Genomic DNA, 23,951 nt, shown 5'->3' with positions numbered 1-23,951 from the left:
CCACGCACCGGGAGCCCGACGTGGGATTCGATCCCGGGTCTCCAGGATCGCGCCCTGGGCCAAAGGCAGGCGCCAAACCGCTGCGCCACCCAGGGATCCCGGATTCTTTTATTTTTTTTTTAATTTCATTTATTTATTCACGCGAGACACAGAGAGAGGCAGAGACACAGGCGGAGGGAGAAGCAGGCTCCATGCCGGGAGCCCAACGCAGGACTCGATCCCGGGACTCCGGGGTCACGCTCTGGGCCGAGGCGGTGCTCAGCCGCCGAGCCCCCCGGGCATCCCCTTCAGGTGGCACTTTACAGCCACTGGCTCCAAGTCCGCTGTCCCCCCTGTGTACCTGGTGCCTCCTGCACTTCCCCTCCCCCCCAGGGCCCGTCCGCCCTCCAGTTCCTTGCATGCACCTCGCACAGGGACCGGGCACGGGGACCGGGCGCGGAGGCCTCACTAAGTACCACAGGGAGGAAGAACCTAGAGTGAGCGAGCGCACGAATAGGTCAAGGCGCTGAAAGCAGTGGGCACGCGTGGGGAGAAGTGGGGACGGGGAGCAGCCTCCACGGCCACCCCGACCCTCGGCCCCGCCCTGGGCTGCGCGTCCCCCGGGGACACAGGCCAGGAAGGCTGGTAACCAGTGTGGCCGCTGCTCCTCCTCCCGGGAGCAGCTCAGGAAGCCCAAGGAGTCACCCGGGCTCCTCCCTGCTCCGCTGTTAGCTCCAGGGGCCCCGCACAAAGAGCATCAGGGACGTGCTTTCCACCCACGCACCGCTCCCTGCAGGGCCTGTATGTGAGCCCCGGCCAGGGGGGAGTGGGGGCAGTGGGGGGCAGGGCCCGGGCAGCAGGGGTCGTCACCTCGCAGGGTGGCAGCCACACAGCATTTCTCCCACCCATGCCACTGTCATCCCATCCCTGCCCCACTCCATCCCCCAACCCTGTCCCGCCACCCCGTCCCTTCCCTGTCCCCCCACCTCATCCCCCTGTCTCCACCTCACCGCCACCCCCTCCCCCTCCCCTCATTCCCCCACCCTGTCCCACCCTGTCCCCCACCCCCATCTCCTCTCTGTCCCCCACCCCATCCCCACCCCATGCGTCCCCCACCCCGTCCATTCCCTGTCCCCCACCTCCATCCTGTCCCCCCACCCCATCCCCCCGTCCCCACCCTGTCCCCCCACCCCGTCCCCTCCCTATCCCCCCACCCCATCTCCCTATCCCCTCCCTGTCCCCCACCCTGTCCCCCCACCCCGTCCCCTCCCTATCCCCCCACCCCATCTCCCTATCCCCTCCCTGTCCCCCCACCCTGTCCCTCCACACCGTCCCCTCCCTGTCCCCCCACCCCATCTCCCTATCCCCACCCTGTCCCCCCACCCCGTCCCCTCCCTATCCCCCCACCCCATCTCCCTATCCCCTCCCTGTCCCCCCACCCTGTCCCTCCACACCGTCCCCTCCCTGTCCCCCCACCCCATCTCCCTATCCCCACCTTGTCCCCCCACCCTGCCCCCCCACCCCATCCCCCCAGCCCATCCCCCTGTCCCTACCGTGTCCCATCTCATCCCCCCACCCTGTACCCTCCCTGTCCCCCCACCAAGACTGGTCCCCACCCCATCTACCAATCCCCGCCCCCACCCCTCCCCCACCCATCCTGTCTCCCCCCAACCCTTGCCCCCTCCCCGTCCCTCTTACACTGGGGGCTGTGCCTCCTCCCTGGCCTGCCCTGGTCCTCCTGGGACACACTCCAGCCTCCACCCCACCTGCGGCTGAGCCTGTAGCCACATCCTGCCCCCAGCCCAAGTCTGTGGCTCCAGCTTAGACCTGAGAGCTCCCCGACACCCGGTGGCCCCATGGCCTGAGATGCCAGGGCTTGCCCCATCAGGCGGCCGGGAGCTGGGTCCGTGGGCCTGGTGACCAAGGCACACTCATGCTCTGTCTGGACCTTCTCACCTTCCCGGCTCCGGGTCTCTGCCTATGTGGAGATGCCACCTGACTGGGTCAACACCTGTCCTGGTCCCCTATGCAGACGCAAGGGTTTGTTTTTTTTTTTTTAATTTTTTTTAAAGATTCTATTTATTTATTCATGAGACACACAGATTGAGACAGAGAGAGAGAGGCAGAGACACAGGCAGCGGGAGAAGCAGGCTCCATGCAGGGAGCCCGACGTGGGACTCAATCCCGGGTCTCCAGGATCAGGCCCTGAGCCCCCCGAGCTGCCCTAGAGGCAAGGGGTTTAAGGAGGCCGAGGGTTAAGGGCCGGCCCTCTGGAGTCAGCTCAGCCCTGTGTGTGAGCTTGGGCTCCACGTTCACTCGTTGGGTAAATATGGGGATGTCCCAAAACTGTTCTGAGCCTCAGTTTCCCCACTTGTGCACTGAGGGTCCCGTGAACAGCTGTGCTTGTTTGTAAGGTGTCCGGGACTGTGCCCGACACACAGCAGGGGCCCCATAAATGTGGACTGTTCTCCGCCCTTGCTTAGGTGTGAGAGGAGAAAGGACGGGATCTTACCGGGGCCTTGGGCCCCACCTTCCAGGGCACACAGGGAGAAGGGGGCCCCGGCGTGGCCTGGCTCTGACTTCCCTGGAGGAGGATGCTTGTATCCACCCGGGTGCCAGGAGGACAGAGCACCCCTGGCGCCCAGGGCAGCCCGTCCACGGGGCGGCCACCGCCCTTCTCCCTCGGTGGCCCCAGCCCGGCCTCCCCCAGTCCTGCTGTCTGTCCATCCCCACCTATCACCAGCCAACACAAGTCAGGGAAGGGACTCGTCCGCCTCCCAGAGCAGGCGGCAGTGTGTGCCTCGCAGAGGCCTCTGGGGACGACGCTTGGATAATACTTCACATCCAGAGGAAGTGTTTGCAGGTGGCTTACGGGGAGCCTCCCACGCCAGCCTCTGCCCGCGGCTCTACTGCCATTCTGAGCTCAAGCATCATCAACGTCCCCTGCCCCCTCCCGGAGGCAGCCAGCCAGCTCTGCCCGAGCGCCCGGCAGCTCCGAAGCCCTGGCTGAGGGCGTGAGCCTCCCTGAGCCTCCCACAGGCCGGAGGAGGGATGGGCTGCCCCACCTCGGGGGTGTGCAAGCCGACGAGCAAGGGGTCCTCGTCACACGGAGCTGGATTCGGATCCAGCCTCCACATCCGCTGGCTGTGTGGCCCTGGGAGGCTGCTGCACCTCTGTGGGTCTCCCTTCGCCAGTGGGTGTCTCGCGGCATGTGGGGAGGCCTGTAAGGCCCTGCCGAGGGTTCCGGACGCAGCAGCTACAGGTTCTTGATCGTGCCATGTCTCCATGCAGCACGGGAGACTCGTGGGCAAAGGTCTAGCACTAAATAGGAAGCAGGTGGGAGAGGAGATGAGGCATGCAGGCCTGGGTTCAAGTCTCAGCTGCCAACTTACCTGCTGTTGAACTGTGGGCAAGGAACTGACCGGTTTTGGGCCTCTGTTTCCCCACCTCCTAGCCTGACAGGAGGTCTAGGTGAAATAATGGGTATAAACGCGCTCAGCGCGGTGCTGGGCCCACGGCACATGGCATTTGCTTTAGCACAGAGGGCGCATGGCGTGTCAGCGTTGTCCGTGTACTTTCTGACCAACAAAGCAGAGGTCTGGCCAGTAGCACAGTGGGGCAAAAGCAAGTAGAGGGGCGAAGGAGGCGACAGGAAGAGAGTGGGTACAGGGGAGAGGGGCCCTGTCTTCTCCTATTGCTCACCTCCATCACGTCTGGGCTAGCATTTGCTTTCAAGTGGGAGAAACCCAGGTCAGATGGGCCTGGAATAGAGAAGAGATCACTGGCTGCCCCAATCAAACCATCGCTGGCCCCAAGGGTGACCGGCCCCAGGGACCCAAATGCCACGAGGCACCCCCCTTCCCTTAGTTTTTAAGTAGAGAAAGCTCCCTGGAAGCCTCTGACTTGTCCAGCTGGGCGGGCGGGGTGCCCTCTCCTGGGGCCAAGGGCACGGGCGTGGGCCCGGCCAGAACCGTTCGGAAATGCTTCTCCAACAGAAGGGATGTGCTTGGTGCTAGGCCAGCAAAATGAGGGATGTCTACGACGCCTGGAAGAGACGGGAGCTGGACAAAAGGGTCAGTAAGTCTTGCTGCTCTGTGGCAGAAGGAGGTGGCTTTGCCGCGTGCTGCAGGGGGCATCCGTCCGTTGACCGTGGGCCTTCTCTGTCTTCCCCCACGTTGGTCTTGTTCCAGGTCTCCTCCTCCCCTCCTTTGCTGCGTCCTGCCAGAGGTAAGCAGGCACGCCCGGTCCCCACTAGGCTGATCCCATTCTTGTGCTTGATCATCTATTTCCATTATCTGTCCTCTTGCCCCCGAGACCCCTGGGCTGGGTGTGGACACCTCGCTTCCGCTCTGAGCAGCCTGCGTCCCCAGCAGCAGACGCGGTTCTGTGCAAGTGCACACGCTACTGTGGTCCTATGGGCGATCGAGGTCAGTCCGCCTCCTAGGCTCCGGGCACTGTGTGCACGAGGACGGACTGGCCGGATCCAACTGGAGCAAGAGATCCATCAACCCAAGTGAGGATCCATCTCCCCAGAGGCGCCTTCCTCTCCTTCCACTGCCCTCCTCCTGCCATACTTGGCCTTGGTCCTTGCTGGTTCCTCTTCATCTTGACCTCAGTCAAGGGAGCTCCTAGAATCCCCGGAGAAGCTAAACACATGGATGCAAGAGTCAAACCAACTTGAGACTGAGGGCCAGCTCTCCCACCCGTTGCTTGAAAAAGCTCGTCTCTTTCTCTAGGCTTTTCTGGAGAGGACATCCCGACGACATCATCGTCATTCTTACTAAAATATCACCGTCACGTGATTGACGGTTCTTGGCACCAAGTTAGTCCCAAAGAGCCTAGGCCTGGCGCTCATGACCCTTCCTTTCCCACCAGTCTTCCGGAAGATCCCAGTGGCCTCCCTCCACCACCACCTCCTTTCCCGAGACCTAGCCGGCCGTCAAACGTTCCCTGACGGTCGCACGGCTCCCGCAACTCACGGCCATTTGTGGAGACGTGCACGCGTACGTGAGCGAGCGAATGAACTGCAAGAACCCAGGGGTGAATTAACTGGTAAGCGAAGGAGTGAATTAGTGACTTAATGAGTCAGCAAGTGAGGGAAGAAGAGTGTGTAAAATTGAGTCGCTCACGCGCCTTGCTCCCACTACTAATCCAATAAGCGGCGGCATAAATGTTCCATCTTTATTAACACGAGCGGGGGGGTAAGGACAGCGCGGGAAACCTTACGGGCCGCCAGCTGGACGGCAAAGACTCTGTTCCTTCCCTGCCACCGCTTTAGCAGGTTACTCCGAGTGTGGCGGCCGCAAGGACGCGGCTGTTGGATGGTTCTGGGGGGCAGGAGTCCGGAATGGGGGTCACTGGGCCGAGAAGACCAAGGTGTCTGCAGGGCTGAGCTCTCTGGCTGAGGGGAGCCCCTGGGCGCTGGCCTTGCCCAACGTCTAGTGGCCGCCCCATTTCTTGGCCTGTGGTCTCTTTCTCCAGCTTCAAAGCCAGCCGTGCTGCTGCTTCAAATCTTTGATTCCGACGCCCTGTGTCTGTCACATCTCCGTCTCAGGCTCTGACACTCCTGCTCCCCTTTTACGGGGCCCCGCGTGGTTGCATCGGGTCCACCCACGTGACCCAGGGTGATCCTCCCATGTCCCGTCCGTTCTGTGATCACATCTGCGCCATTCCCCTGGAAAGGAACTCTGTCCTGGGCTGTCGGGTGTCAGACGTGGACATCCCCGGGGAGCCGACCTCTGTCTGCCCCAGATCCTCCACTCAGAGGGCCTGGGCTGCCAGAGGGTCACCCCACAGGAAGAGGGGCAGGAGGGTGTGGGCGGAGGCCTGGAAGCATTTATCAGACACCGGAGGCCGGTGCTCTGGCTCCTCTTGGGGCCTAAGCACTGGGATCTTCGAAAGCCTCTCAGGTAGTCCTGGCGCGCCCCCAAATTCGGGGAACACGGTCAGGGAAGACACGCCAAGAGTACATGCTGCTCCAACTGAGGTTCAAATCCACCCTGAGATTCCCAGAGGAGAGGGATCAAGGGCCGGGTGCGCTGGGAAGATTTCTGAAAGACCCCATTTTGGAATAAGAACGGGGTTGCAAGGTCAGCACCGGGGTTTCCCGAAGAGCCCCCACCAGCGTCTGCTAACGGTAGCGTCTTACGCAACCGGGGTGCTGTTAGCCCAGAGGAGGACCTCACTCAGGTTCCCGTCCCCCGCTGATGCCTTTTCTCTTGATGCAGCTCCAGCCCGGCATCCCCCGGAGCACCGAGGCATCGGGCCCACCTGCTCTCTGACCCGGGTCAGCTTCTCGGGCTTCCCTGGCTTTCTCAAGACCGTGGCACTTCTCCAGAGGCCTGGTCAAGTATTTTGTAGACTATCACTTCGTCCGGGTTTATCGAGTATTTTTTCACGATTAGATCAGGGGTTTAATTGGGGGGGAAGGACGCCGTGACTGCTTAAGGTGGTCCCTGCTGGCTGTCTCCACCGCCAAGATACAGTTGGCCCTTTTCCACACTCGATTCACTAGAAATGGGGCCTATGTCCAACCCACAGGGTAGAGGGGTGCCGGGGCCCTCCCGTCCCTCAGCCAGGCGTTCCCCACCGCTGTCTTACCACCTCACGGCTTCTTGGCGATGGGCTCGTAACAAGCCGCACCCGGAGATGAGGTGGCAAGGCTGGAATCTGAATTGACGACTGCATGTTAGCACCGTGCAGTCACAAGGACCCCACAGGATCCCACAGGGGCTGCAGGGAGAGCCCCCCCCCACAAAAAAAAGCTGGCCTACAGGGTTTTTCAAATCAGTCCATGGGGGACGCCAGGGTGGCTCAGTGGTTGAGCGTTTGCCTTTGGCCCGGGGCGTGATCCTAGAGACCCGGGATCGAGTCCCGCGTCGGGCTCCCTGCATGGAGCCTGCTCCTCCCTCTGCCTGTGTCTTTGTCTCTCTTGTTCTGTGTCTCTCATAAATAAATAAATAAATAAATCTTTTTAAAAAAAAGATATCAAATCAGTCCATGGACTGTAACCCATAGCGGGTCATGAGATGGGCCTGCAGGTTGCACTTTAAATAACAAAAGGGAAGAGAGTACATTTTACACGTAGTTAAGTGTGGTTTTGTAAAATGTCTGTTTTCTCTGAACGCTGTGTTTAGAGACCTTTATCTTTACAACGTGCATAAAAATAGCACCCCTGAGGCGCTTGGCGGTGCAGCTGGTTAAGCATCGGACCCTTGGTTTCCGCTTAGGTTGGGATCTCAGGGGTGTGAGGCTGAGCCGCACATCAGGCTGTGGGCTCGGGGCAGAGACTGATCTCTTCCCCCCTCCCTCTGCCGCTCTCTCTACGCTTGCTTTCTAAAATAAATAATTTTTTTTAAACCACCTCCCCTTGACACACACACAGTTTTTACGAAGATTAAATAAATTGATGCAAGTACTTCAAACAGAGACTGGCACACAAATACCATGAAGTGTGCACGTGCACAAACGGGTCATGATGCAAAATATGTATTTCTTTATCGTAAACTGCAATTAAGAAATCAGAAAACACTGAACTCCCATCTCTAGACCGGTGTCAGCAGTTTATGACCTGCGGACAACTGCTAATTTTCGTGAAGTTTAATTGTGGGCAAGCCACACTCACGGGCGTGCATACGGTTTTCGGCTACTTTTGACCTAGGACGGTGGAGTGGAGTGCTCCCAATAGAGACCATATGGCCCACAAAGCTGGAAATATTCATTATCGGGCTCTCAGACCACGGCCCCGGCCTAGAGGTCATCTTCCAACACAAGGGACATTAGATGCCTGTATGGAGGTCACGTGGCCTGTTCTGCTACTGCCCCGGCAGGTGCACCTGCCCCTGCAGACCATTCCAGGCTGTGGGATTGCTGGGGACTCGGGCCTCGAGAAGCTGGGTACCCTTCTATCCTGGACTGATGCCCACACTTGCTTTATTTATCCACTTGCATGGCTGTTCAGGGTGGAAAACTAGAAACTACATCGGTCGGGGTCCCAGCAGGGAACAGATGGCCACTCAAATTAGAATAATTTGAGGAGTGTTTAATAAAGAAGTTATTTACAAAGGGAGGAGCGAGGTGTAGGAAAGCCACAAGGGATATCAGAGTCCTCGGAAGCCCGTAAAAGCAGAGTTTTTAGCCACCCTTGGCAAGAGGGGATAAGGAGAGCGAGCAACTGCTGAACCCGAAGGAGTCAGTCGTTAAGAAAGGACATCTTGGGGATCCCTGCGTGGCTCAGCGGTTTAGGGCAAGCCTTTGGCCCAGGGCGTGATCCTGGAGTCCCAGGATTGAGTCCCGCGTCAGGCTCCCCGCATGGAGCCTGCTTCTCCCTCCTCCTGTGTCTCTGCCTCTCTCTCTCTCTCTGTGTGTGTCTATTGTGAATAAATAAATCTTAAAAAAAAAAAAAAAGACACCTTGATAGGAGCCTAGACCTTCAGTCCGGGGTCTGAGACCCAGCTCCAGATGACCTCTCGAGGAGGAAGCCAGGAGAATACATGCCCTGACGTCACCTTCCCCGCCCCCGGATCTACCGCTGGGGTCAGCTTGGCCAAGCTGAAACGGAAGCCATAGCATGAGATCCATGGATGTGGTCCGTATGCGTCAGCTTCAGGGCAAAGAGCAGGGTAGCGAAGGTTGGAGATGCTCAGCTACCAGCACACAGAGCGCTGACTTGCAAAGCCAGGCATACTGAGCCTCCCTAAGGTTCTCCAGACCGTCCTCCCACGTCCTCTCTCCAACATGACAGCATGGCCCGAGCCTCACAGCGTGGCCACGGCTCTTACCTTTCATCGCCTTGTCTTCCTAGACCTGCTAGGCTCCGGATGATTATCATAGGGCCAATCCTTCTGGATCCTTCCATTGTGACAAGGGTACAAGGTCGTGAATGGGGGTACAAATGAGCTGCTGGGGGTTGCGTGAGTCCGAGAAGAGTCTGATTAATATCCACAGATGCTGGCCAAGCACCTCCTCGCAGCCCATCCTTCCACTTTGGAAAGGAGCTATGTCCTATTGACCTCGGCAGCCCAGCTCAAACCCAATAAACAGGTGAGTCGACCCCTGGCCCTCGGGAGGAAGCAGCGCGAAAAAAGCTAACGATGCCGAGAGAGATTCTCAGAGTAATTCATTCCCCGGCCCGACCCCCGACCCCCCTACCCCTACCACCAGCCCAGACGTCCTCGGCTGGCATCTGAGATCCTCCAAGCCTCTACATGCAGCCACAAAGCTACAGCATGTCATCTGGAAGGCCTTTCCCGGCCAGTCCAAGGCACTTACAGATATGAGATCAGAGGCTTCCAGGAACGAAGGGGCTGGCGTCACTAGTCTGGCCACCTCGGGGCGGAGCTGCGGCTAAAATTCAGGACTGGGGGCTCTCAGCAGTTCCCACCTCTCTTTTGCAGAGGATGGAAGCTGACATCAGGTGTGGGGCCGCAGGAATGGACCGGAGCCCCATCAATGTGTCTGGTTTCAGGCCAGCTGACCTGTCGGGCTCGGCTGCCGAAGCCGCACACCAGCGCAGTGGGCCCGAGGCACCGGTCCTGACGTGGTGGCCTCAAGCACCGGCTCAAGTCCAGCAAATCAGTCCAGGTTCAGACTCTCACCTATTAGGCTATGTTACCCTAATTTTTCTGTTACTGAGGCTCTGTTGCCTCATCCTATGAATTTGGGGCTGTCATCGTCAACCACCGTGTTGTGCTAACCCCGGTCCCGTACAAGCAAGGACCTCAAAGTGTCCAAAGGTCACTTGAATTGTCTTTTCTTTGTCCTTCAGTTGGAAGGCTGCTAGAATGTTTGCAGTGGCTGCCACAAGGGTACGAAGCCGACGAGTCTGGGTATTGCCAGCAGAGCCCCGTACTCTAACCCCCGAGACACAGGGACCCCGCGACGAGAGCGGGGCCAAGAATTTGATCTCATTTTTATGGACTCAAGTGTAATGAGCAAAACCCCCTCAAGGTTCTCCTCCCTCCACCCACCACACCCCAGTTTCTTCGGAGAGATGCAGCGTTCAGATGTGCACGGCCCAGGTGCTCGGGTTTTATTTTTATTATTTTTATTTATTTTATTTATTTTATTTTTAAATTTTTCAAATTTTTTAAATTTTTTAAGTTTTTAAAATTTTTTAAATTTTTAATTTTTTCCAGGGTTTTATTTTTTATTTTTTAAAGTTTATTTATTTATTTTTATTTATTTTTATTTTTTTATTTTTTTATTTTTTATTTTTCTCCAGGTGCTCGGATTTTATTTTTTTATTTTTTTAATTCATTTTTATTTTTTATTTTTTCCAGGGTTTTATTTATTTTTTAAATTTTTTAAATTTATTTTTATTATTTATTATTTATTATTTTTTATTTTTTTCCAGGTGCTCGAGTTTTATTTTTATTATTTTTATTTATTTTATTTATTTTATTTTTAAATTCTTTAAATCTCTCAAATTTTTTAGATTTTAAATTTTTTATTTTTTCCAGGTGCTCGGGTTTTACTTTTTAATTTTTTTAATTTTTAAATTTATTCTAATTTATTTTAATTTTTAATTTTTTCCAGGTGCTCGGGTTTTAAATTAGACAACGTTGTCCTGACAGGAAGCGAGTGACAGCCGTCATACCTGATTATTTTTAGACTTACTACTGAACTCCTTGAACGGCGTGAGCTGCCACCATTCGAGGCAAACAGAAAGACTTCCCATTTCGTCGTGACAGCTCTGGAACCATCCACCTCCTCGCGTTCGTTATTTCCATCCTGGCTTTGGAAGGGAGCACGTGGCATCTTGACAGTCGTGCACTGAGGACAGCAGACCCCACTGCTCGTTGTTACTACACCCAAGGGACAGAAAGCTCCCACAGCTGAGCAGAGCCCATCGCCTCCGGGAAGTCAAGGTGAAAGGCTCCAGGAGAAGCAGCTCCAAGCCGCCTCTGGATGAACCACGTCTCATGAAAAGCAGAAATGGACCCTCAGCAGCCAAGCAGCAGGAGCAGCCGTGTGCCCGTGCCACAGGCTGGGAATGATGTCACAGTCCCCTCCTCTGACTCAACAATGCCTCCAGCCCTGAAAAGGCTGACCCCTGACTGTAGCTCTTGCAGAGAGAAAAATTCACCGCAAGCAGAGCACCTTCTAGATTGCTCCTGGAGCGTGGAGACAGAAGTCTCTGCTGTCCACGTTACTGAATCCAGAAAAAAAAAATGACCTTATGAACATGGGAAAAGAAATCCAGCTACGGCCCAAGGTGAACGTGTCTTCTTACATCCACTTTTTGCTGAATTACAGGAACAAGTTCAAGGAGCAGCAGCCAAACACCTACCTGGGCTTTAAAGAGTTCTCTAGAAAGTGCTCAGAAAAATGGAGGTCCATATCGAAGCATGAAAAGGCCAAATATGAAGCCCTGGCCAAGCTCGACAAAGCCCGATACCAGGAAGAAATGATGAATTACGTGGGCAAGAAGAAGAAGCGGAGAAAGCGGGACCCCCAGGCGCCCAGGCGGCCCCCCTCGTCCTTCCTGATCTTCTGTCAAGACCACTATGCCCAGCTAAAGAGGGAGAACCCCACCTGGTCAGTCGTGCAGGTGGCGAAGGCCTCGGGGAGGATGTGGTCCGCAACGTCAGGTGCCGAGAAGCAGCCGTACGAGCAAAGAGCAGCTGTCCTGAGAGCCAGGTACCAGGAGGAGCTGGAGGTCTACCGTCAGCAGCGCAACACCAGGAAGGGCCTCCAAGGGTCGCCTAAGAACGAGCGCAGAGGGAAAGCCGACCCGGACGGAGCCGACGGGTCCAATTAGAAATAAAGTGCCGTTTGACTGTGTCGCCCGTCGCTGGCCTCCTGTGTGGCGTCCGGGCGGCTGCTGCTGCCGCCACCTTGAAGAAGTGAGTGGGGTGGTGGTGGACCCGGGGTCTGGAAGCTGATGCCGGGGGGCGGCGTGAGACAAAGGGACAAACGGGTCCAAGGCCGTGTGCGAGGTCAGAGCCTACGGGGCTTGGCTCTGGCAGGCGGGTGGCGGGCTCCAGGTGCAACGCGGAGGTGGCCCAGGTGGGTGCCGCCTGGTTGAACGTGGTCATCCAAGACCTTCCTCAGGCTCAGGTGCGTGAGTGCCAGTCCTGTCACCGTTCTCATCGTCCTTGAACATCAGCAGGGCCAGGTGGCCCAGAGTTGAGGTCAGCTTCCCAGCTGAGGCCCCCGAGGAGGTTGTGGGGTTGCAGGTGCGGTGGGCCTTGGGGGACTCGGTTGCTCAGGAATTCCAGAACTGCTCCCCCAGCGAATGTGAAGTACTATCAGTGGGGCCCGGAGGAGACCCCACGGGTGGCCCCTGCTCTGGTGGGAATGAGAGGCGGGGCTGATTTTACCAACACTTGGGCACCTGCCTCTGCCCAAGTCGTAGGACTTCGAGCAAGCCCTACACGACTTTGGTGGGCGTGCACCCAACCGTTTGTGGTTGGAAGCGTGACACACACGGAGTGGACGTTTGTTGCCTCTGTGACCGCCCGGTCCCCATTGCTCCTCCTCTTGCTCCCAGCACCCACCTTTGCTCCTCTGGCGAGGTCCCCGTCACACGGATCGGTTCTGATTGGCGGGGACTACAGGACTCGGGCAAGGAGTCCTAGGGGACGGTGCCGCCCCGAGGCGGTGGCAAGCCATCTGCCTTGTTCTCGGGCCAAAATGGCATCGGAGGAGGATAGTCTTGGACTTTTCAATGAAAATGAGCCCACAATGTTTGTTTCTTTCTTTCTTTCTTTCTTTCTTTCTTTCTTTCTTTCTTTCTTTTTTTTTTTTTTTTTCTAAGGTAGTCTGAGTTAGGGTTTTTGGCCACTTAGGATGAGTCAAAACTGGTAACTTGACACAAATGGGACTGTTCTGTATCTGTGCTCTACGTTTCAGGCGACGACACACCATGGGCAATGTGTCGAATCAACCAATATAGGTTGACACGTAATATTTTGAAATGGCTCTTGACCCCTTGACGTCAAAAGGGCTGGGCCACAATGCAAAATCGCTTTTTTTTTTTTGTCACAAAGTCAGGCATACGACAGGCCTCCCTAACTCCATCTCCACTCCTATTCCATGATGGACCTTGCTACGCTACTGCTCTTTGAACTCTGACCCTCAAAACGAAAATAAAAACGCACGCTTTGAAAAGCCCTACAGACCTGGAGGGCCTTTAGGGGATAGAAGGGAATACGGTAGAGGGATTCAGAAATGCAGGGTCTGGAGTCAGGCCATTTATGGAGGACGCACATGTGGCAGATCCTGTGCTGGTTCCTGGGAGGCCCTGCCTAGGCTCCGGGCAGGTTCCTGCCCCACTAGAACTTTCCTTCTGATGAGATGGACGTGGGGTACACTGCAGCGCTGCAAGGCAGGCTGGACGGGAAGGCTGCGCCGGGGGTGGGAGGGGGTGCCCCCCACCAAGGAGACCTCGGACGTCTTCAGGGAGGAGGCAGCTCCATCCTCCTGCCCTGGTGTTGGCCCGATCCCTGTTTCCCACTCCCCATTCCCCACAGCTGGTGTTCCAACTTGGCCCTGCCTCCCCCCTCTCAGGGGAGGCCCTCGTTCTGCCTCATTGAGAAAACAGAGATCATCACACAGTGGCACTCCTGGTTTCCTTCTTTCTCGGCGTGTGATCCACACCCATCCCCTCCTCCTGGTCTCGAGCCTCACGGGGAGCCAGGACGCACCCGCGACCCCCTTCCCCTGCCTCCCTGGGGCCTTTGCTCCTCACTGTCAAGATGCAAATCCTTTGGCCTTTAAGCTTGCACAGCTTGGCGCGGTGCTGTGATACAGGTGGTTCTGATCTTTTTTTTTTTTTAAGATTTTATTTATTTATTCATGAGAAACACACACACACACAGAGAGAGAGAGAGAGAGAGAGAGAGAGAGAGGCAGAGACACAGGCAGAGGGAGAAGCAGGCTCCATGCAGGGAGCCCAACGCGGGACTCGATCCCGGGTCTCCAGGATCACGAACTGAGCCAAAGGCGGATGCTTGGCCGCTGAGCCACCTGGGGGCCGCAGGGTGGTTCTGATCTTAGCCAAGTTCTCTCCTCCGCATCCTCCCCTGTGCGACCTCCTCCTTATGGGCTGTTTCAGTGAATAAATGATATAATACGTGCAGGAGCCTTTGGCTCCATCCCTAGCACTTAGTATGAACTGTGCGGGGCATCCCCTAAGTGGCTGTCTCACGACCCCTCCCGGCTGTGTCCACACCCAGCTATGATCCCTTCTCCTTATGGGCAGGACCCGTGACTTGCTCCTAACCAACAGAACGGAGCTAAGAACAGGAGACGCGGCCTCCACGGTCATGTAATGATCTACAAAACTGCATCTTGCTGCCTGATTTTCTCTAGAGTCTTCGCTGGCTTGATGAAGAGGCCAACCGGGGACAGTCACGAGGCAAGGAACTGTGGTTAAGTCCCTCGGAGCTGACCGCGGCCTCAGACCAACAGCCGGCAAAAAACTAAAGCTCCCGGTACTACAACCATAGGAACCTGTGGCGGCGACCACGAAGCAGGGACGGACAGGTGTCCTCCCCCGGACAGGTGTCCTCCCCCAGCAGAGGAGAGCCCCGTCCCTGCTGACACCGTGATGGCAGCCTTGCAAGGATTCCTTACGGGATTCCTGACCCACAGACACTGCCAGACCGTGAATGTGTGTTGTTTTCAGCCGGTGAATGTCTGGTAATTTGTCTCATGGCAACAGGCCGCCGACACGGCACCCAATAAATGCCAGCATCCTTATAATTCCAGAAGAGACTGTCTTTGACCTTATTTCTCCCTCTAGCTTCGACTTTATGTTTGATTTCCTTTCCCTTGTAGGCTCCCAAAGGTGGAGGAGATGCCCCGGGGCGGACGGACCCCAACGTAGTCCTCCACGCTGGTTGCGGTTGGGTTGTCTGGCCTCCAGCCCGCCCCGTGGGCTCCCGGTGGGCAGCAGCCGTGTGCTGTTCCACACGCCTCCCACCACGGCCCTCCCGCCACGCCTTCCTGGCCTCCCGTGTGATTAATTACGGGAGCGTGGGTGGCCAAGCCAGAGTTTTGACAACAGTCTGCATCGCCCCTGCTGAAGATGAACCCCATTAACATCCCTTTATGAAGAAGTCGACAGGGGGGTGTGAATCTGCGGGCTTCTAATGGCCGTGATGTAATGACAGTGAGCTGCAGGGAGGAGGCGGAGAAGGGGGGCAGGCCCGAGGCCATGGGCTGCAGGAGAGGCAGGCAGGAGGCCTGGTGTGGTGCCAGCCGGGCTCCGTGCCCCTGTCCTTGGGACGAGGAAGGCGGGGCGTTTGGGTCCATTACCGTCTCAATGACTGAATCGCTGCACTCTGATCCTTCCCTCCTAAAGCTTTTCCTGTGTTGACTCATTCATTTATTCATTTATTCAACAAATATTTATGTAAATCTTACGCCTGCAATATACCAGAGACCGTTCTGGTGCTAGGAATAGAGCAAGGGCCTTGATCCCTTACATTCCAGGCAGGAGGAGACAGATAATAAGTCAAAAAATAAACACAGCAGGAAAAAAACAACAACACAGCAGATCTTTTCTATTTTTTTTTTTGATAGTGTCAAGCGCTCCGAAGAAAATAAACAAGGGTAATGAGATAAATGATGACAAGTGGGGTGGAAGGCACTTGAAATCAGTGGCCAAAGATGACATCTGGGTTTAGGTTTAAAGCACAAGAAGGAACCAGGTGTGCCAAGTCCTGAAGCGTTCTTCAAGCAGCAGGACAGCCACTGCAAAGGTCCTGAGGCAGAAATGAGCTTTTGGCATATTAGAGGCAGAGGAAGGGAGGCCAGGGTGGCAAGATGTGAGATGCCACTGGAGTGGGGCCGGCCTTGGGAAGGATTTATTTTGGAATCTAAGTGCAATGCGGGGGGGAGCCACACAGTCTTCTGTAGGGTGGGACCCGTGCCTCCACTTTGACTTCTGGGTATTGGTCATTCTAGAGCCTTCAGGAACCATTCAGTGCCAACAAGAGGGTGCTAGCGCCTCTGAGGTCTGCACGAGCAAGAGATAGGGCCAACAAGTAACCAAATCCATGACACTTTTCTTTTTTGGAGGGGAAGTAATCAGGAGCCTCTGCTTAAGTTCTCGTCGGGAGCAGCTGTAAGCTAAAAATCAAATGTGGAAAGTGTGAAACTTCTACCCCCGTGATTCATCTCCTGGGGACGACGAGAAGGGTGGGCACGGGGAGCAGAATGTCCCATAAGGACACCTCTTCCCAAGTCTCCTATTTGCATATAGAACAGTTTCCCCTGGGCCAGCGGTCCTCACCTTGAGCCTACATTGGAATCCCCGCCGAGCACGCTGGTTGCTAGGCCCCACTCCTAGAATTCGATTCCATTTTTTTTCTGGGGGTTGGACCTAGAATTTGCATTTCTTAAAGTTCCCAGGTGACCCTGATGCTACTAGCCTGGGGCCCACAGAGGAATCCTTCTCCCTCCTGCAAGCCGGGCAGTCCCTTGGAAGAGTAATAATCGGGACTTCGCTGCCTACGGGGTTGGAGAGGAGGAGCTGACCCTTCTCTTCTCGGTCCCCACCCACCGTTGGGCTGCATGGCACACACTCCAATTAGCTCCCTGGTAACAGAGCCAACAGGACGACCCTCATTTGTCTTTCTTCTGTACCTGCCAGCTGGTTCCAAACCTGACGGCAATGAGCGAATTTATTGGGTTTGCCTCGGATTCCAACAGAGAAGTTGATCCCGGTTGCAAAACAACCGATTACCATCTGGAACAGACAACTGTGTCGGGATATTTTTTTTTAAGATTTGTTTATTTATTCATGAGAGTCCCAGGCAGAGGGAGAAGCAGGCTCCATGCAGGGAGCCCGATGCGGGACTCGATCCTGAAACTCCAGGATCACGCCCTGAGCCGAAGGCAAGCGCCAAACCACTGAGCCACCCAGGGATCCCCTGTGTTGGGATCTTTATGGTTGATTTTAGCTTCCGCTGAATCATCCATTGTTTGAGGACCAAAGGATCCAGTTTCCAGACCATGAGGCCCGAGGGTCAGGTTCATGAACGGTCCTCCGGGTGCGATCACCGAGGCAATGACATGCTCTCGCTCTGTGTGCACCTCTAGTCACGCTCCCCAAAATAAGAGCTGCCCGACAGGTGTGCTGGGGAATAAAGGACATGTTCTGGGATATGGCTGCAAGGGAAGTCTGATGTGTAGGAAGTGCCCTGTGAACGAGGGGGCCTGCCCTGGTCCCTAAAAGAGGGGAACATCACACAAAAAGGCAACTGAAGCAGGAGAAAGTCCAGGCAGGGACCCAGAGGGGGCATGTGGTGTTCCCAGCTGGCTCTGACCTCCGGGTGAGCGTGTGCCACCCACGCCCGCGTGGGGCCACCCCTCGTGAGCCTCCAAGCACCAGCTCTCAGTGCCCATCGCTCCCTTTCCAACCTTTTCCCTGCTCTGGCTGCCTGACTGACGTCGTAAGACCCTCCCTCCCACCCGTCAACCGCAGTGTTGCCGTGGCTGCCCGTCACCCGCTTCCAGCCGTCGCCGCCTCTGCACGGCCGCCCACCTGCCGCTCCCCGAGCAGCCCCCGGTGACCCCACCTCCTGGTACTCACACCCTTGTTTAATTCTGCTACGCGTGGGCTGGGCCTAACGGCTTCACTCCTAATGAATGGCACAGGGCCAACGCGGGAAGACGGGACTCCCTTACCAGCGAGGAGGCTCCAGGAGACCACATCTGTCTCTCGCGCTCGCTCAAAGCAGACCGATGTGTTGCAAGCTGCCCTGCGGGGACGCTAGTGTGGCACCGAGTGAGGGTGGCTTTGGCCGACGCCCAGGAGAACTAGGCACCCTGTCAACAGCCTTCCAGGAAGGAGTGCTGCCCACGCCCGCGAGTAAGCTCGGGGGGGGGGGGACGGGGTGCTCCCCGGCGCCCGGGCACACCTTTGCTGCAGCCTGATGACACCCAGATGAGCCGCACCCGATTCCTGACTCACAAACAAGACTCATGGGCACTGTTGGCTCAGGCTACCACATTTTGGGGTACTTTGTTACAAACCCAAAGAAACAATAACGCAGACTGGTATCCAGAGAAGACACAGTATTATGAAAACTACCTGAACCCTAAGACTGGCTTTGGAACCAGACCATGGGCAGAGGCTGGGAATGTTTTGCGGAGCTTCTTAGAAAAGTCTGGACTCTGAGGAAGCTGCCAAGGTAAGCTCGGGAGGCAGCGAGGACACGTTACTGGAAATTGGAGGTGGGGATCCTCGTGACGTCACCCTGGGCCGCAGCAGCGTGGTCTAAGGCCGACTCTGCGCTGCCTGGGTCCAACCTGCTGAGTGGGTTTATGGGCTGTGTCACCAGCTCCGGGAGATGGAGGCGGGGACCCCCGGACTCCAGCGACCGAGGTCCTCGGGGCCACTTGCCTCCCCTTTCCCAGGCTGTGTTCTGTGACCATACGGGGACACAAAGTCCTGGAGCCCCCGCAGCGTTCTCTGCTCTAGACTGCGACCCCACGCATTGCCATCGACCTTTCGGAGGCTCATCTGTTCTTAACTAGCTCTCTAAACCCTGAAGCATTACAACTCCGGGAACTTGGGAAATTCGGCTTCTTAGAGGATCCATGACCATCGCCATAATCCCCGGTGTTTATGGAGCTTCCTTTCTGCAGACTGGGAGAGCCAGCCAGCCGGTACCGTAGCGGAGGGGATGCCCCAAAACTGCTCTCAGGTTCTCTTCACGGAGTGCCAGGCCAGGTGGGTGGGAGACCAGCACACAGTCCCCCCCCCGAAGGCCCCTGATGACCTTAATTAGAAGCCACCACAGGCCCCCCCACAGCTGCTGGGGTGTGGGTCATGGCTGCCCCGACCTCCGAGCTTGAAGGATGAGGACTAGGAAAGACCCTGTAAAGGAGTCACCGTTAAGATGCAGCCGGGCTACCTGGTGCCCCCCACCATCCTGACGCAGAGGCCCCGCGAGCGCAGTGGATGAGCAGCCCACATTGATCCGTTTACCTGCCTGATGACTGTGCGTTTAAAAGACACCCACGAAGGTCAGGGCTGGAAAGGCACCTTAGGGGAGGCCCCAGGACAGCCCGGGGTTGTCACAAATGGGACACGCAAGACCCAAGGACACTACTGAGATGTGACCTTTTCGGTTTCAATCAAAGGAGTCCAAAGCTCCCGTAGTTTATCGAACAGCTTTCGGGGCTGGGGGGGGCGGGAGGAAGGGGGATTTTGTTGTGCTTTGTAGCCTCACGTTCCCCACAGGGAAGAAAGCCAAAAGAATATACATTTATGTGGAGTCTGTAGGACTGCATCAAAAGCCGTTGGATGAGAAGAAAAGGAACCTTCTTACCAAGTAGGCAACAATGTGTTGTCACTGATTCGGAAGCCCCATCACCCCTGCTCCACAGGCCAAGACCGGAACAATCCTAGATTTCTCTGAGCTGGAGATTCCAAACGGAGCATGTGGGACAGCGGCTTCTGGGGGGCCGGCTCTTGCCCAGCCTTTGCTCAGCCACATTTCAGGGTTCAACCTGCCTTGTCGAGGTGCCAGTGAGCCTCCATCATGAGCCCTGTCCTCTCTTGTCAAATGGATTCTGGAAACAGTCTATTGCCCACCTCCTAATCCAATGTGCCCTGTGGGATTGAGCCCCTGCAGGTACCCACCCTACCCTAAGCGGGGCCCATCTGCCTGCCTGGTCTGCTCTGGTCTCAGGCCCCTGTTCTTGCTCTCCTGTGGCCCTTTCTGGGTGGCTGGTGTTTGGCTCTATTTTCCTGCAGGCTGGGATTTATCTTCCTCATCTTTGTCAACATGCAAGTGTCCCTAACCTAAAATCAACAGGCACGTGGGTCTTGTGCCCACCCCATTCCCTGAGAATGTGCCTTCCCCAAAAGTGCCAGCTCAGATTGTGGGTGGAATTGGCCTTATTTCTTTGGTTGTTGACAGGGACAGTCAGTCTGCTTTCAAGTCCTGCCAGCATCACCGTAATTATGAGCATTGGCTTTAGGGTAAAAAGTGTTGGCCCTGAATTCTATACACATGACTGACCAACTGTAGGAACTTGGGCAAGTTAAAAAACTCCTTTCTTTTGAGTCTCACTTTCCTAGGCTACGTAAGGGGAGGTTAAAATCTGTCCCATGTGACTGGTGCGGAGTCTATGACAGCATAAAGGACAATGGGTATAAAGAACTTAGCAGAATGTACCACACGTGATGCTAACACGTAATGCTCCCTGAGAGCTTACAACGCGTTAAATTCTGTGCAAAGTGCTTTCTAACCATCACTTTTCTAACCATCAGTACAGTGATCTTGTGAGATCCTACTATCCCAAATTTTTATTTTTATTTATTTATTTTTAAGATTTTATTGATTTATTCATGAGAGACACACACAGAGAGGGAGAGACACAGGCAGAGGGAGAGGCAGGCTCCACGCAGGGAGCCCAATGTGGGACTCGATCCCGGGTCCCCAGGGTCACGCCCTGGGCCGAAGGCGGCGCTGGACCACTGAGCCACCCGGGCTGCCCTGATCCCAAATTTTTAAAGGAGAATTTTGAGGCTTAAAAGGTGTAAGTAAGTTGTCCAAGGTCAACAGCTGCTCAGTGGTCGAGTAAACGTGGATTGTGATCTTGTGGAGACCAGATTATGATTTATCTGATTTGACGTCCTAGTACAATGCCTCGTGGATAGTCGCCACTCAAAACAACAAAAACAAAAAAATGGTGTTGAATTAATGCGTGACTCCCAACTCAGTGCTCCTTTGCACAACGGAGTTACGAGCTCAGTTCCATCAGCTTACTGCTTGCCTCTCTCTCTCTCCCTCCTTCCCTTGCTCCCTCCCTGTCTCTGCAGTGGGGGGACTAAGCTGTTCATCTGTGTTTTATTTCTGCTGGTGTTTGTGTTGTTATCCCTGGTACGGCTGCTACTAGATGTTTTAGTACATCCAAACCTTCTGTCCAAAAGGATGTATCATTTCCATACCACCTACTCTTTAATCAGAGTACTCACGGATTCAGCACTTTGGACAGAGCTGGGATTTTTGCGCTAACGTGTAGTCGGTATCAGATTTGCATTTAAAAACTATTTACATTAAATGTGTGACCCACATATGAGAAACTACTGCACTCCCCACTTCTAGCTCAGTGGCTCTGGCTCTCTCTCCCTTCTCATAGTCTAGGCGATGAAAAAAAGATCGCCATAAAGATTTTAGGAGTCCAAGAGAAACATTACTCAAGCAGGATTTATTTCAAAGGCATCATTTAAAAAAAAAAAAAAAGAAAGAAAAGGCATCATTCTGAAACTGTGACACGTTGTTTAAAGGGGAGGTGAAGCTCCTATCGGTGGGATCTTTATACTCAAATGAGGTCCAAATGTTACAGAAGATCCTCTTAATGCCTGCCAGGTGAACAACTTCTTCAATTTGGTTCAAATTGGCAAACAATTGATAAGAGTATTTTCGGCATCTCTGAGCCTGTTCTTGCAACCAGTGATAAGAGGCAATAAGAATATGTTCTTTTCCCCACTTGCACTATGACAAGAAGAAAGGTGGTCCCTGGACTGGCACCTTCGTGCCTTCACACCCCAGTATGCAAATACATTTATGAGGCCCAGCATGTGTCAGGCACTGTGCTGCACGCTGTAAGGAAAGCAAGGCACATTTTCTGCCCCTGAGGACCGATTTCCTGGTAGGGGACAGACAATTCCCTCACGGAGCACACGATGAAATGAGATAAAGGTTGTGATAGAAACCAGAGTTTGTCGCTAAAGGCTTGTTCCAGAACCGTGTGGGATGCTCACCGTCTTTGTCTACCTGGCCAACTCCTATTCGGTCTTTAAGAACCTGATCAAATGTCATCTTCTCTGTGAATGCTTTCCCGACTCTCCAAAAACAGTTATTATCTTTCCTCCTTGGGGTTCCCACAAAATCTTGAAGAAAGGGGTAAGTGGGGATGACAGAGACTAAATAACTCTTATTTATATATAAAAGGCCCGCAGGATTAAAAAGCAAGAATTAAGTGTCAAGGAGGGGCTAGAGATAGCTGAGCTGGTTCTTGCAAAACCTAGTGGAGAAGGCCGTTCCAGATGGAGAACACAGGAAGGATACAGGCGCGCCAGGACGGATGGCTGCGATGTACCTATAAAATGGCAAGCACGCCGGCACGTTGTGGGGAGCCAACGAGGACGGGAAATGGCAGAAAATGAAGCTGCTACCTTAGGGTGGGGTCAGATGATGAAAATCATCTCTTGAGAAGTTTGTTCTTCATCCAGTAGGTGGTGGGGGCTATCAAAATGCATTTTAACTTTTATTGATTTTTCTGCACCCGGAAAGAAATATTACAACAGGCTTGTCGTAAAACTTTTAGAAAACACAAAAGAATAATGAATAATATATGAGCATACCATTCACCCATTTTTTTCTCTTCTTTTTTTTAATGCCTGTTGTATATGTATGCATGTAAAAAAATTTAACTCACTTGGATCCCTGGGTGGCTCAGCAGTTTAGCGCCTGCCTTCGGCTCAGGGCGTGACCCAGGAGCCCGCCCACTTGGGCTCCCTGCATGGAGCCTGCTTCTCCCTCTGCCTGTGTCTCTGCCTCTCTCTCTCTGTGTGTCTCTCATGAGTAAATAAATAAAATCTTAAAAAAAAATGGGTTGTGCCAATTTACAATCTTGGCAAAGAGGTTCAATGACTTGCCTGAGACTGAACAGCTGGAAAATGGGAGGCTGAGAACTGAAGGTGGGCGCTATGGCAGGAGCTTTGGCAGGGAGAGGGGACTGGGGCGGCCGGAGAGGATTGGGTCTGGAGGGCTGAAACGCACTCAGGTGAAGATAGATGGTCTAAGAAAAGAGCGTCAGAGGACAAAAGAGCTGTTTGGCAGACAATACATGTAATTTCATACTCGCTCTAAAGCCGCCTAGATCTTGACTTCCCACCCGACTGTTCAAGACTGAAGAGAAGTGAATCATCTCTACCTCTCTCTTGGCTGGTGCCACCCCGTTGGCCCAGGCCTTGGACTGGCACCAGCAGGAAGGGCACGGGGTCCCGTGGAGGTGGACTCCAGAAGGATTCCTCCTGCCTGCCCTGGTCTTACAGAACAAGCCACCACGAGGCAGAGCTTCTTAGTTCTCTCGTCATTAAGTGAGGACCCACTCACTTGAGATAAAAGACTCTCAATCCACAGCTCTTGATCCTCGTGACCTTGAACCATGAGCTGCCATCTTGAATGGAAACCCCGTAAGATAGACTATCCCCTCTCTGCTCTCCCTCCTTTCATGGCTGCACATGCGATGATGCAAATCTCGAGCAAACGTGAGGTCCCGAGTCAGGGAGTCATCCAGTCAAAATACCCTACTGTAGCCATCACAAGCTTGACAATGACTTGGTCACACTGCAGCAGCACGAGACTCCGCAAATCCAACGCCTCCAATGACTGTGTGTCCAGCACCTACTTAACCCCCCAGTGGTTGCCCCTAGGAAGCTACTCTATTAGATCTCGTGCTGAGTCAAGGCTGGACTCTTGCAATTACCCATGGTTTCCATTTCTGCCAATTACCTCCACATTCTTTTCTATGTGGACATTTAAGTGCCTGGACACAGGTGCCATTTTCCTCTCCGTAGGTGATGTGCTCGAGTATAAATGTCTTAGGCTTTGGAATTAGACAGACCTGGGGCTCCAATTTTGACTCTGCTGGTGACACGCTGTGCGTCTCTGAGCAAGTTGCTAAACATTTCTGAATCTCAAATCATTCCTAGACCATATGTGATGATGCGTTTGCCTTGCTGGGGAGTAGTGAGTACTACGAGAAACGTCAGCAGTATGGCAAATGGCGGCAGGTGGTGAGATATTGGGTCCCCTGACAAGCATCTCCTGCTGAGTCCTATTTCTCAAAGGTCCCGCTGACCCGTTGCATCACGGTGGTCTACGATGAGTATCTGAAATGCAGATTTCTACTCTACTGAGACACATTCAGTGAGACTGGGATCTGGAAACTTCCATATTTGTTTAGTTCAGAGCAGCATCCATGATGTCAAGAAG

The 23,951-nt window shown here is 54.5% G+C and overlaps 2 protein-coding genes across 2 annotated transcripts in view; one reads left to right on the top strand and one right to left on the bottom strand.

Annotated features, from left to right (window-relative positions):
• The window catches only part of CSMD2 (CUB and Sushi multiple domains 2), a 437,017-nt gene that overhangs the window by 267,988 nt on the left and 145,078 nt on the right, over positions 1-23,951 (bottom strand).
• On the top strand, positions 11,165-11,740 carry HMGB4 (high mobility group box 4). Its single transcript, XM_055341454.1, has one exon. The coding sequence runs from the start codon at positions 11,165-11,167 to the stop codon at positions 11,738-11,740; it is 576 nt and encodes a 191-aa protein (XP_055197429.1).

This window comes from Nyctereutes procyonoides, unplaced genomic scaffold, assembly GCF_905146905.1.
Source record: "Nyctereutes procyonoides isolate TBG_1078 unplaced genomic scaffold, NYPRO_anot_genome, whole genome shotgun sequence".
In the NCBI taxonomy this organism is placed as follows: Eukaryota; Metazoa; Chordata; class Mammalia; order Carnivora; family Canidae; genus Nyctereutes; species Nyctereutes procyonoides.
Note: the sequence above shows the minus strand (reverse complement) of the source record. Positions and strands in the feature narration are given on the sequence as shown.

Coding starts and splice junctions, on each gene's coding strand:
- HMGB4 (XM_055341454.1), top strand. CDS start 11,165: ATGGGAAAAGAAATCCAGCTACGGCCCAAGGTGAACGTGTCTTCTTAC.